The sequence below is a fragment of the Mustela nivalis genome, assembly GCF_964662115.1.
Source record: "Mustela nivalis genome assembly, chromosome: 14".
NCBI lineage: Eukaryota > Metazoa > Chordata > Mammalia > Carnivora > Mustelidae > Mustela > Mustela nivalis.
This window is the reverse complement of record NC_139033.1, coordinates 74,634,847-74,649,528: the sequence shown is the minus strand read 5'-3', so window position 1 is coordinate 74,649,528 and position 14,682 is coordinate 74,634,847. Positions and strand designations below refer to the sequence as shown.

At 46.2% G+C, this 14,682-nt stretch overlaps 1 protein-coding gene across 1 annotated transcript in view; it reads left to right on the top strand.

Moving 5' to 3' along the window:
- LAMA1 (laminin subunit alpha 1) overlaps positions 1 to 14,682 on the top strand; it is a 157,920-nt gene that overhangs the window by 87,916 nt on the left and 55,322 nt on the right. The window contains exons 20-29 of the mRNA XM_082697304.1: positions 2,846 to 2,952; positions 3,490 to 3,670; positions 4,261 to 4,397; positions 5,006 to 5,242; positions 6,562 to 6,705; positions 7,243 to 7,422; positions 8,866 to 9,051; positions 9,619 to 9,746; positions 10,398 to 10,518; positions 12,398 to 12,535. Coding sequence (XP_082553430.1) covers positions 2,846 to 2,952; positions 3,490 to 3,670; positions 4,261 to 4,397; positions 5,006 to 5,242; positions 6,562 to 6,705; positions 7,243 to 7,422; positions 8,866 to 9,051; positions 9,619 to 9,746; positions 10,398 to 10,518; positions 12,398 to 12,535 — 1,559 coding nt within the window. The remainder of the gene's footprint in view (positions 1 to 2,845; positions 2,953 to 3,489; positions 3,671 to 4,260; positions 4,398 to 5,005; positions 5,243 to 6,561; positions 6,706 to 7,242; positions 7,423 to 8,865; positions 9,052 to 9,618; positions 9,747 to 10,397; positions 10,519 to 12,397; positions 12,536 to 14,682) is intronic.

Sequence of the window (14,682 nt, the reverse complement as noted above, 5' to 3'; positions counted from 1 at the left end):
CAGGTCTATAATAGGATCCTCCTTACGGACTTCTTAGAGGCTCCGCATGTGAATCTATTCCTGTATTTTACTAGGTTAACCCCAGTGGAAGGGTCAGTATTCAATATTGCTGACATGGGAATTCCTAGGGGTTTTGCAGGGAGGCATTTATATATTCAGGCGTGTGGGAATCAGAGAAGAAAGAGAGCCTGGGGAGTCGTCAGCGTCGGTGTGGTAAGTGGGATTCATGCGTGTGGAACGGGTTTTCCAGGGCAGCATGGGAGCAACCGAGGGAGGGAGAGGCTGTAGGAACAGCTCGGCTATTCAAGGAAACTTATATGCATTAAGTTAAGCGGTTATAATTTTTATATTGTGGGGTTCTTAGGAGAATTAAGATACATGTGAAGCTCCTAGCAGTCAGTTACTAGCAACTACTTTAAATTAATATTATTTACAGCAAGAAATTTTTTTTTTAAAGATCTTTTAATTAGAGAGCATGAGCTGTCGGGGAGAGGGGCAGAGGGAGAAAGAAACAGACTCTCCACTGAACAGAGACATCCCCTGATCCCGCCATGTGGGGCTTGATCTCAGGATCCTGGGATCATGATCTGAGCTGAAGGCAGATGCTTAACCGACTGAGCCACCTGGGTGCCCCTAGAGCAAACAATTTTTTAGTAATAACTACTATTTACTGTTAGAATTGTTATAATAGAAAGACAACTACAAATAGCTGTGAGACATCATGTCTCTAAGGTGTAGATTTCACATTGAAAAAGAAAGAAGGTTATAGTGCTTTCTGTTTATAATGAAGTTTCAATGAAATATACTAGAACATGACCCAGGCACAAAGGGCCAGTGCAGGAAGTACAATTCGTTATCGTCAGTATTTTATGGTGATCACAGGGTGAGCATCGACTTTTCCCCAGAGGCAGGGGAAGAAGGAGGGTGAGACACAAGAAGGAGTGAGGAAACCAGAGGTCGTACCTCGCCTCAGTGAGAGCCAGGTTCGAAAAGGAAGGAGTGTCCATGGGCCCCATCTCTCAGGAAGACACAGCAAGTTGAAGACCCAGAATGAGCTGTTTGAATTTGCTCCTGCGAAGTTCGGGAGACTTCTCACGAGGAGCAGTGTTAGCAACCAAGAGGCAGGAGGGGAAGGTTGAATGGGAAGGTGCTGAAGGGAAGAGAGGGCGACAGGGAGATGGGACCACGGACCGCTGTGTGTGTGTGTGTGTGTGTGTGTGTGTGTGTGTGTGTGTGCACATGTACGCACGTGAATAAATGTGTGTCTACCATTTTCTGCAGGAGACAACTGAGAATAGTTGGATGCTGAGGAGTGTTTGAAAATACAGGTTTTATTATTTAGGTATGGCAAGGCCAGCAGAGGCCAGGAGGAGGGGACACACCAAGGCCCTGGGGGCAGGGTGGGGGGGTTGGTATTCCGGAAGCACCCAGGTTTGCCATGAGGGGAAATGTGAGCTAGAGCCTTTGTTGTGGTTTCCTCAGGAAGGAACGGGCAAGGCAGGGTAAGCACGGTTAGGATTGGCTACTTTGAATCATTTCAGCAGGCTCTGGGGCAGAGGAGCTGTCCCTCATTGTCTGATGCGGAGCTTGGGGTGAGAGGTCAGGGGGATAGAGGAAGTGAAGCCCAAGTGAAGGAGAGGGCTCCTACGAAGGTGTTTGCGGGTGTGGGCTCTCCATGGGGTTGTTTGCCTATGAAAGGTGTCTGGCAGGCAAGCTGTTTACTTGCTCTAGAAATTGACTGGCCTTGGCTAGGGCAGTCTGTCCAGGGTCAGCAACACACCCCCCTCCCACAGGAGCCATGTTTAATGCAAAAGTGAGTTGAGTGTTCAAGGGTAAGCTAGAAGAATGGGCAGTGGTGAGTGGCTCTTGCCACTTGCCCTTGCCCAGCCTGGGGAGGGATTCCTAGACGATCCACCTACACCGGGGAACACCTCCGCATGTGTCTTGGACACAGTCCCTGACGGAGGCAGAATTCCACTGCCTTTCTTCTGAAACTCAGCCTTCCAGCATCGACCACGATCCCCCGCCGATCACTGCGGGACAAAGTATGCTCGGCTTGAGAGAATTTGTGGAGTTTTCCTTTTCTTTTCTTATATCATTATAACATCTGAGAGAGTGTACATATCTGGAGTCCAAGTGTTCAAAGACCATGCACATTCCTGGGGTATTTGGTCAAGAGATTACTAGATATTTTCAATGAAGAACATATTGACAGCTGTGCTATAAATATCAATTAAACATTTCAGGAGCCATTAAGTTCTACCACTTTGCAAAGGTGGGGGGCTTCGTAGTTTTGAACATCAGCCTTATAACCGTAGGTAAAACTGAAATGTTTGGCTTGAAGGTGAGTGTATTGGGGCTACAGGTGACTCGCGACTTAGAACAGGGAAATGTTTTACATTAAACTATGAAATGTAATATTAGCTATTTAGATTGTTATAACTGAGCTTTAAAATATTAAATATTAAATACATGATTGGAATAAGACGAGAGGGCTAAATTGATTTTGAAATCTCCATTGTATGTTTTTTTATGAAGATTCATTGATAAACCTTGGTGGCTCATTTTTACAATTTCAAGGAATTCATGCAATTGGTTAAGATCATTTGCTAATTGTTATCTTAAGAGCCTCAGTGGTTTTTCTGTGAGATGGCTCCTTCCACCAACCCTGGGTTGGCTTACTCTTTGGAAAAACACTAAATTAACAGTTCTTGCAGAGTAACCTTTTCTTTTAGTTTTAGGATTTGAAACATGAATATTTAATGTTTTTCCTTCGGGGATCAAGGGATCTTACCACAACCACACCCAGAAATGGGCACAAATATGTCTCTTGTGTGTGTGTTAGCCTGCGAATGCCACAGGAAAGGCTCCCTTTCTGATGTCTGCCATCTGGAGACTGGACTCTGTGACTGCAAACCACATGTGACTGGACGGCAGTGTGACCAGTGCCTGGTAAGGAGCCTACTGGCCATTACAGACATTCACGTGTTTGTCGGTGATTTCTTTTTTTTTTTTTTTAAAGATTTTATTTATTTATTTGACAGAAGAGAGAGAGAGAGAGACATCACAAGTAGGCAGAGAGGCAGGCAAGGGTAGGGGGGAAGCAGACACCCCGCTGAGCAGAGAGCCCGATGTGGGGCTTGATTCCAAGACCCTGAGATCATGACCTGAGCCAAAGGCAGAGGCATAGCCCACTGAGCTGCCCAGGCGCCCCGTCAGCGATTTCTATAATTGATGCCTTGACCTTGGTTCAAGTGGAATGCCCTTCAGGACTGCCAGAAAGAGCTACTGCCCTAAGCACGGCTGGTGATTGCCGGGTGTCCTGACTTGCAGAGTCTGTATTCAGTTTACAAAGGACTGGAGTGATGTCATGACCACTCTTGGGTTCTGTGAAACATTGACGTTTGATTGGGGAAACATGCTCATAAGGATTCGTGGCTAACTAAAATGTACTTTGGCTTCCACGCTCCTGCCCCCACTGTGCAACAGCCTGGCTATTACGGGTTGGACACGGGGCTCGGGTGCCTGCCTTGTGACTGCAACATGTCAGGCTCTGTGTCAGACAACTGCTCCGAGGATGGCCAGTGTCGCTGCGTCCCGGGCGTAGCTGGGGAGAAGTGCGACAGGTGTGCCCACGGATTCTACGCCTACCAGGATGGCGGCTGTACACGTGAGCTCTGGAATTCATTATCTGAGGCTTGATTGTGATTTCCAGACTTTTCTTTGAGCTCTCCTTTGACTTCCAGTTCTCTTCAGCTCCTTTACTTTTTCTCTTTTAACCTGGAGGATTTCCTATGTTTTTTTTTTTTTTTTTCTGTTTCCTGATCCCATGCTTAATCCGTCTGTCATCTCTGATCAGGCTTTACTAATTATGGGGACTTAGATTAATTACTTCAGTTAGCTCTGGTTACCTTATCTGTAGAAGAGAGAAGCTAATTATAATTTCCACCCAGAAGTTACTTTTCATGTGGGACATAAAGTCCTTACCACGGCATTTGGCACACAATCAATGCTCCGTAGTGCCTGTTTTACACCTGCTTCTGTTTCTCTGTCCCAATTACCCCTTTTGCAACCACATCTCTCCACAAGAAGGAAGAGCCCCCTCCCGAGAGACAGGGATAGGTGACCTTGGGAATCACGAGGTCTCTATTAGGAACTAGAAGAACAATTTAGATAGTGAATCCAAGGGAGCGAACCTGCGGGATCTGCTCTAACCCCCTCGATTGCACAGGGGTCCTGATGCGTGTGTCTCTGTTGTAGCCTGTGACTGCGCTCACACACAGCACACTTGTCACCCTGAATCGGGGGAGTGTATCTGCCCTCCTCATACTCGGGGCACCACCTGTGATGAATGTGAGGACGGATACTGGGGCCACGACCTTGAGCTCGGATGCCAGGTATGCACCACCGTTGCTGGGAAGTACTTCACCAGGGCAAGGTTCACTCCTTCTCTTTCATCTGCGCCCTTGACCTTGACCTGCTGAACAGCTCTGTGGTTTCTGTTTAAAACTTAGTATGGGTCCAGGCAGCCAGGTGCCAGAAGCAGCCGCCTTAAAGCACATTATTCTATTTTCTCCAAGAACCCCACTGTGGAACTGATGGTTTAGAAACTTTATTTTAGTGCCCTTGACACAGATGCTGCCGTGGACACGATCTTCCAGGAGAAGGGCAGAAGTCATTTTCCTGGGGGGTTGAATCCAATCTGCAGCGGTTCTATTTTCAGGGTACCTTTCCTCAGTTGAACTTGGGTATAGTTTGCCTTTTGGAAACAGACTTGACTTGGATATGTAGGATGCTGCTGCTGGGTTGGGTGTGAGGTCACAGGCTCAGCCCTGTGTGCGTGTGCCCCAGGCTGGCAGCTGCTGCCTCCTGTTGGCTCATGGCAAAGTGAGTGGTGAAAGAAACCCCTGTGTTCAATGAAGTCCCCACAGTTACTGTTCTGTAACCTGTGTACATGATGCAAATATAAAAGGAGCCTTTTTATTAAGTGAGTTTGTTTTCCCAGGCCTGCAACTGTAGTGGGGTTGGGGCCTCCAGTCCCAGCTGCGATGTGCTCACTGGCCACTGCCGATGTAAGCCGGCCTTCGGCGGACCCAGCTGTCATCAGTGCTCCCTGGGGTACAGAGACTTTCCAGACTGTGTGGCCTGTGACTGTGACCTCCGAGGGACATTGGCGGACACCTGTGATGAGGAACGGGGTCTGTGCAACTGTGCAGCAGAAACCGGTAGCTGCTCCTGCAAGGTAACAGCCCCCTCTCTCACTCATCACTACGACTGTGGGGCTTTTAACTATTTAAATTAGGGGCGCCTGGGTGGCTCAGTCAGTTAAGCGTCTGCCTTCGGCTCAGGTCATGATCCTGAGGTCCTGGGATGGAGCCCCTCTTTGGGAATCCCTGCTCAGCGGGGAGTCTGCTTCTCCCCCTGCTTCTGCATGCTCTCTCTGTCAAACAAATGAAATCTGTAACCATTTACATCAGCAGCTAGGTTTTAGACACTTTTCATAGTGAATCCTCACTACCTTCTGGGTTCGACCTTCAATTCTTGGTATGATCTTCTAGAACAATGGATGATTCTTTAAATGGAATTTTTACTGGTCGTTATGAGTGTCAGATGATAGACCTGGCAGGTGTTCCAGGCGGCTGAGCAGCCTGTCTATCTTGGTTATACAAGTAAAATAGATAGCACGGGGCTTCAAGAAGATTTGTGATTCAGGGCACCTGGGTTAAGTGTCCGATTCTTGATTTCAGCTCAGGTCATGATCTCAGGGTAGTAACACTGAACCTCAGGCTGGGCTCCACTCTGGGCATGGAGCCTGGTTGGGATTCTCTCTCTTCCTCTGCTCCCTCCCCCAATTTTTAAAGTAATAAAATTAAATAAATAAAAGAAGATTTGTGATTTTCTAACCGGTAAGTAATTATTGTTTCATATGTACTGGCCAGGATGAGGGAAATTTGTGTTTTGTATTTTCCCGGCAGGTAAGATTTCAACCTCTTGTTTAATCCCGTGTATTTCCACTGGTTTCCCCGTTGTGCTATGTTATTAGGAGGTAACTGGTTACCTCCGCCGGGGCTTTTCCAGGTGCTGGTGATACAGAGGAGAGAGAGAGTAGCGGGCTGCTTAGTGACTAGGGAGGGGGAAGGGAAACTCACGCAGATACTCTGTCCTGAGGGTAATGGCAACATCAGTGAACCTGTTTTTGGGCGACAGCAGCTTTCCTTACAGAGATCAGAATGGGAGGGGCCTGCCTCAGTCATCACCTCCTCCTGACCCATTATTGGAGTCACCTGGGTCCTTGGGGCGGTGTCGCGGGTTTGCTCCAGGAGAGGCTCATCAGGGGCCCTATATATTCCCAAAGCATCCACGATGATTCTGATGAGTCACCCATGCCTGAGGGAGTGGATGTTCCTTGAGGTTAGGGCGCTTGCCTAGGGAAACAGCTGCTTTGGGGACGCTTGAGGGTCCAGAATTATTTTTGTGTTTCATTTCATTTCTGTTCAGAAGTCCCATCTCTCTCTCTCTCTCTTTTCAGGTTAAAATAAATGAGTCTTGCTTTCTCTTTAGGAAAACGTGTTGGGTCTTCATTGCAGCGAGTGTCAAGCTGGGACCTATGCCCTCCGCGCCGATGACCCTCTGGGATGTACCCCCTGCTTCTGCTTCGGGCTGTCCCAAGTCTGCTCCGAGCTGGAGGGTTATGTGAGGACACCGGTAAGTTACACATGCGGGAAAATGTGCTAGCGTGCTTTTTTAAACCCTCCCTCCCTGCGCCCCCTCCATGGAAGTCGGGTGACAGTAGAGGACAGAGTCAAGGACTTACTTTAAATTTTGCTCTTAGAGCATCAGAAATTCCAGGAAGCTAATTGGGTTCGTTACGAATCTGAGCTCTGTCTCTGCCATCCGAGGAAATCAGTGAAGCTGGAGCTGAAGGCGCTCAGGGTCGCTCATGAGCTAATCTACCAAAAGCTTTCATTGGAGAGAAGCCAGAACTGCAACACACACCAGTTTCTTTCATGTAACCAAATCCTGCCCCAGCGGAGCAAGTTTGCCCCTCAGGGCAGTAGTGTAAAACACACACAGTTTTCCTCCAACCCAGGTGTTGGAGTTGGAAGGCTGGAAGATGTCTCTGGGACTCCCGTTTTAATACTGAAGCTACCCGGTCTGTGAAACCATAGTAGAATCTGATGAATCAAAGGTGAGGAGTAAACTCCGGCTCTCAGGTCTGTTTTTCTTCCCTTCCATGACCAGGTGACGCTGGGCTCAGGGCAGCCCCTCCTGCGCGTGGTCTCTCAGAGCAATCTCCAGGGCACGACTGAGGGGGTGTATTACCAGGCCCCTGATGTCCTCCTGGACGCCGTCACCGTCAGGCAGCACGTCCACGCAGAGCCGTTTTACTGGCGGCTGCCAGAGTGGTTCCAGGGAGACCAGGTGAGCTCCCCTCCCCCACCAGCCTAGAGCCAGTCTGCCTTTCCCAGAGGACACAGGTGTGGTTTGAAATCATGATGGACTGCGTCAGCCTACCCTTATACCAAGGTGGTTATTCCCTCTAAGTAGAGCTGGAGAAGCTTAATGCTTACAAAAATGCCCCCAAATGTATATGGCTTTCAAATAATTTTTATTTGAAAGTCTTTGTCGGTGTTGGGGAGTGGAGATGCCCGGGTGACTCAGTGGGTTAAGCAGCTGCCTTCGGCTCAGGTCTTGATTCCAGGGTCCTGAGATCGAGGCCCACACGAGGCTCCCTGCTCAGCAGAGAGCCTGCTTCTCCCTCTCCTTCTGCCTGCTGCTCTGCTTACTTGTGCTCTTTATCTCGGTCAAATAAAATCGTCACAAAAATAATTAAAAAAAAATATTTTAAGGCACCCGGCTAGCTCATACATGTATCTCCGAGTTGTGAGCTCGAGCCCCACATTGTGTGTAGAGATTACTTAAGAATAAAATCTTAAATTCTTTTAAAAATCAAATCCTATTATTTCTCTCCTTCCTCAAACAGTCCTTCAACAAATATTTTTCCTTTTTTATTAACATAAGTTCAAGCGCTGTGGTTCTTCTCAGCAAATCGATATTCATTTAGGGGGAAAGTAAAAACCTGGTATAACAGACTATTAAAGGCACCACTTTGCTTAAATAAACACTGGTGCTCATGTATGAAATCACCCAGATCTTTAAAATTTGCCAATATGTGTCCAACATTCCCATAACTCTAAGTCCTTTTAAATTCAAAGGAGCCTGAAAAGAATCAGGAGCATTACCCCACTGATATGTTACTTTGGCCATACCTCCATGGGTGCTATGGAGAGAAAGTTCTGGGAGGTGATCGCTGTGGCCTTGATGGGGTTGGGGGCTTCACCGTGTATCCTCCTCCCCCCACTCAGTGAGTTGTACACCTTAAATATGTACAGCTTTTTACATGCCAGACATGCCTCAACCAAAGTGTTCTTTTTTTTTTTTTTTTAAGATTTTATTTATTTATTTGACAGAGATCACAAGTAGGCAGAGAGGCAGGCAGAGAGAGAGAGAAGCAGGCTCCCTGCTGAGCAGAGAGCCCGATGTGGGGCTCAATCCCAGGACCCCGGGATCACGACCTGCGCCAAAGGCCGAGGCTTTAACCCACCGAGCCACTCAGGTGTCCCAACAAAAGTTTTCTTAAACTTTTTAAAACATCAGTTAAAAAAAAAAAAAAAAAGCTATGGGTTGAGTCAACTTAAGAATCCATAATTAAGTAGAATTAAAAAGTCTCAGATTCCAGATGACCGATTCCACCCATGTGATGCATGTCTGGGACCCAGGATTTCTTGCAAATGGCAGCAGGCTTGTGAAGAAATAGTTTTAAGCCAGGGCCATGTCAGAAGTCAACCGTTTACGACCCCTTAGCTCCTGGCCTACGGCGGCAGCCTGAAGTACAGCGTGGCCTTCTATTCTTCCGACGGCGTCGGCACCTTCAACCTTGAGCCCCAAGTGCTCATCAAAGGGGGCCGGACCAGAAAGCAGGTTATTTACGTGGACCTGCCCGCCCCAGAGAACGGAGTACGACAAGAGCAGCAAGTGGGAATGAAAGAGGTGAGGATGTCCTCCTTTCCTACTGCACCCCTTGACGGGGCGACATCCGCTCTGGGTGCGGGAGAATGGCAAAGCTGCTCGTAGCAGAGTGAGCTGGACCACCCGGGATCAGAATTCCAGGGGGCTTAGCAGGATTTGTAGAAACCATTCAAATTCCATATGCTCAAGAACGGTATGCTAGGCTTATGCTAACTTGCTGCGAATTGCATCCCAAATCCTTTACCCGTGGTGCACAAGTCTCCATCCGTGTGGAGGTCATGGTGTGAAGTCTCTGGGCTCGTGTGGACCTGGCCAGTGCGCACGCACGTGCTCGCACACTCACACGGACTCCGCGGACGGTGGGCCGCGTGGCTGGCCCTGCGCAGGTGACGTGTGTCTGCTGCTACTCGAGGCTGGCACTGCTGTCCCCCACCCCCCGGGAGAGGACAGGAGAGCTTCCTTGGTTAGGCTTGCTCTTGTGCACAGGACCAGGCTCCCTCCCAGAGAAATTTATAAAAGAATCCCTAAATTCATAAGCTTCTGACGATTTGTAATCTGGATGTAATTGAAGGTGTTTCTCCTCCACAGAACTTCTGGAAGTATTTTAACTCCGTTTCTGAAAAACCTGTCACACGCTCCGATTTCATGTCTGTCCTTAGCAACATTGAGTACATCCTCATCAAAGCATCTTACGGTCAAGGATTACAGCAAAGCAGGTACTCAGAACCTTCTAGAATGAAAAAAGCTTTTTTAAACTTGAAATCAGACGGAAGAGATTTGATTCACTCTTATTACTTCCTACCTTCACTAGTGTGTGTCTGTGTATACACAAATACGTATATTTGGTTCCTCACCAAACTTTATTAAATATGAATATGAAATATGTGGAAAATGACCTAGATGATCCATCCTCCAATTAATGTGGACATAAAATATAAGCACATGAGATCTTAGATGAGGATTAAAATATAAATAAAACTAAACAAAAATTCTATTTTCTGCCCTTAAGTTTCAATAGCATTTCTTTGTCATGACACATCAAGAATGTGGTCACCTGCTCATTTAGTACTTATCCCATAAAGGAAGCTACTAGGTTATGGCCAAACTAGGACTTCAGTTGTTTCAGATGGGCTTTGTGGAATATTATTTTTAAGTCCTTACATGTCTGCGGGGGCCCAACACTGTGTAATGACAGGCCTAAGGTTCTCTTTCACGTTCCCTTTGTAATCGGGTAGCAGCTACTCCCAAACTGGCAGGAAAGCTCTGGTTTAATGTATGTGCAAATTCATTACATAATGTGCCAGATTCCTAGAAAGTGTCTTTCTCCATGCGAATGCTCCCTCTCACACTTCTTAATGGTTTTACAGAATCTCAAATATTTCCATGGAGGTTGGTAGGAAGGCTGCAGATTCACCCCCGGGACAGGAGGTGGCGTCCCTCCTAGAGACGTGTCTCTGTCCTCCCGGCACGGCTGGATTCTCGTGTCAGGTAGGGAGACTGTGGTTCAAATCCATGACCTGTGGTGAGGTACTATATGTCGGCTAGTTGAATTTAAATTAAAAAATAAAATAAAATCCATTTCTTGTTTTGAACTGAAATAGGCTTGTTAGAGCAACTCCCAAGTGATGATCAGAGTTTGAATTATATAAGTGTTCTCTTAAAAAAAAAAAAAAAGACTTAATTATGGCTATATATTGTATAAAAGTAAACTTTACTGCCCTAACCATTTTTAAGTGCATTGCTAGTAGGGCTAAATACATTCGCATTATTGTACAGACCTTTGTACCCCTTAAACTCGACCTCCGCAGTCTCCCACCCCCACAGCTCCTGGCAATCACCATTGTGCTTTCCTAGCGAATCTGACTACTCTAGGTCCTTTATGTAAGTAGAATCCCGTAGTATTTCTCATAGATGCCTGGCTAGCCTAATGTCTTCAAGGTTCATCCATGTTGTAGCACATATCAGAATTTGCTTCCTTCTTAAGGCTGAATTACATCCCATTGTATGTATTGATCACATTTGGTTTGTTAATTCATCCATCGGTGGACACTTAAGTTGACTTTTTGCCTGTCATGAGTAATGCTGTCCTGAAAGGCTCTATGCAGGTATCTCTCTGAGACCCTGATTTCAGTTCTTTGGGGCTTATGCTCAAAAGAATTGCTAGGTCATGTGGTAATTTTGTTTTTAACTTTTTGAGTAACTGCCCTACTGCTTCCCACAGCACTGCCCCATTTTTTATATTCCTACCAGCAGTGCACGAGTCCACTTTTCCTACATCCTTGACAACTCTGATTATTTTTTGATAGTAGTTATCTTAGCGGGTATGAGGCGGTAGCTCATTGTAGTTTTGATTTGCATTTCCCTAATGATTTTGATGTTGAGCTTCTGTTCAGGGGCTTACCTGCCAATTGTATCTTCTTTGGAGAAATGTTTATTCAAGTTACTGTACTGTGATTTATAAGAATAGCTATTTGGTTTTCATCCCCTATTTCCTAGCACAGAGTTCTTAAATGCTTAGAATTTCCTAAGTGATGAGATCTATGAAGGTGTCTTTTGCTATGTTCACGAGGTGACTTTTGAAAAGTTCCTAGGTCATCTACGGAGGGAGGCTGGTCACCAAAAGAACCAACCATCAAGCTGGAGAACTTTTAGTCCTACCCCCTAACCTCAGGGGAGAGGGAAGGGGCTGGAGGTTTAATCAATAGCCAGGGGCCAGTGAGCTCCTCAATTATACTCCTATAAGGAAGAATCCATAAAAGCCAAAAGGATAGAGTTCAGAGAACTTCCTGGTTGGTGAACACGTGATGTGCCCGTGGAGAGGTCATGGGGGAGCTCCAAGGCCCCTTCCCGTTGCATCTGTTCCATCTGGTTATTCCTGAGTTACACCCTTTGATAGTAAACCAGTGACCTTGTACATCCTTTGATAGTAAACCAGTGACCTTGTACCTAGAATGTTTCTCTAAGTTCTGCACTCCACTTTAGCAAATTAATCAAACCCAAGGAGGGGGGCATTGGAACCTCCAACCTATAGCAAGTTGTCAGGAACACAAGTGACAATCTGGACTTGTGAGTGGTATCTGTAGTTGGGGGACAGGGCCAATCTTCTAGAACTTCTAGAACTGAACGCTTAACCTGTAAGATTGGATACTATCTTCAGGCAAGTAGTGTCAGAATTAAACTGTGGGATACCCAGCCAGTGTCCGAACATTGGTTGGTGTGTGTGGGGGAAAAACCCACACACCACAACTGGCCCCAGAATATATTGATCGTAAATGGCGATCAGAAGTGGAATTGGTGTCAGCTTCATTACAAGTCCTCTGTCCATTGTTTTAATCCTGTTTGTTGATTTCCTTTTGCCTGCATTCAGGACTGTGCACCCGGTTACTACAGGGAGAAGCTTCCGCAAGGCAGGAGCCGAGGACCCCACCCTCTGCTTGCCCCTTGCGTACCCTGCAGTTGCAACAACCACAGTGACACCTGTGACCCAGAAACTGGGAAGTGTCTGGTAGGTTTGTTGTGTGGGTTCTCAGAGGAGGCACTCGGCCTTTGAATTTCTGCTCCAGAGTCCTATGAAGTTCTTGGTTTAGAGAGAGCCTAAACTAACTGTAACGTTGTGTAAATTTCCTTCAGAAAGGTTCAGCGAAGAGGTCAGATGTTGTTAGTGCAAAATCTTTTGTAAGTCCTGGTTTCATGGATTTTTTTTTTTTGTGGGCATCAGTTTGGGAGTTAAGGGTGCTTGCAGTGTTAGTAAGAGTCAAACTAGAGGAGACCTTTATGTCCTAGAACTGGGTCACCTGGGGTCCTACAATGAGTTAATGCCCATGTTACGCATTTATTTCTGTCCTTGTATTTTTTTGAAAAATGCTTATTCTCTTGGATGTTTTAGTATGCATTTGCTTCTCAGCCACCTTTCTCTTCTATAAAAACAAAATTCAAAATTTGAGGTTATCACTGGCTTTATTGAGTGATTCTTGAATTGGGCAGTATTCCATCTATCAAGCTAGAGGGGAACTCGAGGAGCTGTACAAAATGGAATTTTGGGGGGGAAAAAGGGGGGCAAGGAAGTTATTAGTGAAAAGAAAAGATTGTTCTAGGCAAGATCACTTTCCCATAGAGGGGAGGGCAGGAGTCTGATTAGGTTTGGGACCTCCTCCTCTTTTCAGGGAGGAAGGGCCCATGTGACAGGTTACCTCATTGATGCTGATCATAAAATTCCTGACTGATTAAATGCATTTTGGGGGCAGGTTGAAACTGTAGTTAGGCTATGTAATAGCCCTGGTTTGGTGTCTTGGCCTAAGTGATGCCGTGTTGGGCCTGTGGTTTTCTTTTTAATGCCCTACACCAAGATTGGCCTTAGAAACATAAGGAGAACTCTGATCACTGAAAAGGAACAAATGGTCCAGATGGAAGTCTTGTCACCTTGAGCAAGGCCCAGCTCTTGTGTCTGTGATTTTTGATCAAGTTGACGAGGCCTTATTGATAACCTAGAATAATCTGATATTCTATACCTATTCTGGAAATTTTTTAAAAATAATAACTCTTGTAGAAACATTGGTTACTTGAATAAATTTGTGCCACCACTAACTCACCTCAGGTAAAATAACTCCATGAAAGGGAATGAGCTGCCCACCAAGAAAGACACACCTGAAGATTTAGACCTCCTGGGTGTTGCCTAGACACAAGGGAAGGGACGGGAGAATTAGGACAGCAGGCTCCCAACCCCCGGCAGCCCCTCTAAACCTGTCTTCTATTTGGATCATTTTTCATGTGTGAAATTGGAAGGTCATTTCCACAGGGAACGCTGCTGAACTACGGCAGAGCGCAGGTGAACTTAGAAACTGACGCACAGCATGGTTTTCCCCCATTAAAAAGATATGTGTTAACCTTTGCTGACTCCATTATATATGTGGAACTAAAGAATTATTCCAGTCATATCAGGTGAAATGGCCTTAATGAAGATGCAGATAGTTACAACACTATTAAAAAAAAACAAAAAAAAACTGTACGCACTTTAATCAGCTCATGCTCCGGGCAAAAAGTCCTAATAGAGAAAATGAGAAAATCTCATTAAAGAATTTAAGGAAAATTGATTTCAAGCAACTGAAATCGAGATGCAATTAGCTGGGAAAGGTCCCTTGGCCAGGCATGGGGACAAAGGTCTCATGGACGGTTAAAGGAGTCGATCAGTTCTTTTCACGCTGCATCTTTACGTGGTAGGCTATTTCAACAAGATTGAGTACTCCTAGGACGTTCAATTACTACCCTGCCTTTCCTAGCCCAAATCCACCAGAACAAAGTTCTTTACTTTTTTTTTTTTAAGATTTTATTTATTTGACAGACAATGAAATAGGGAACACAAGCAGGGGGGAGTGGGAGAGGGAGAAACAGGCTTCCCACCAAGCAGGCAACTGGATGTGGGGCTCGATCCCAGGACCCTGGGATCATGACCTGAGCTAAAGGCAGATGCTTAATGACTGAGCCACCCAGGTGCCCCCAGAATAAAATTTTAAGATCAGCAGCTGACCTGTTGTTTCGTACCCTAGAAACAACACGGCCTTCGTAACCCAGCGTAGGAAAGACTGTGGCAAGGAGTCTCCCTGGCATCAACAAAGAGCGCTTTTGGACAGCTCCCTACTCTGCGGGGAGAGGTTG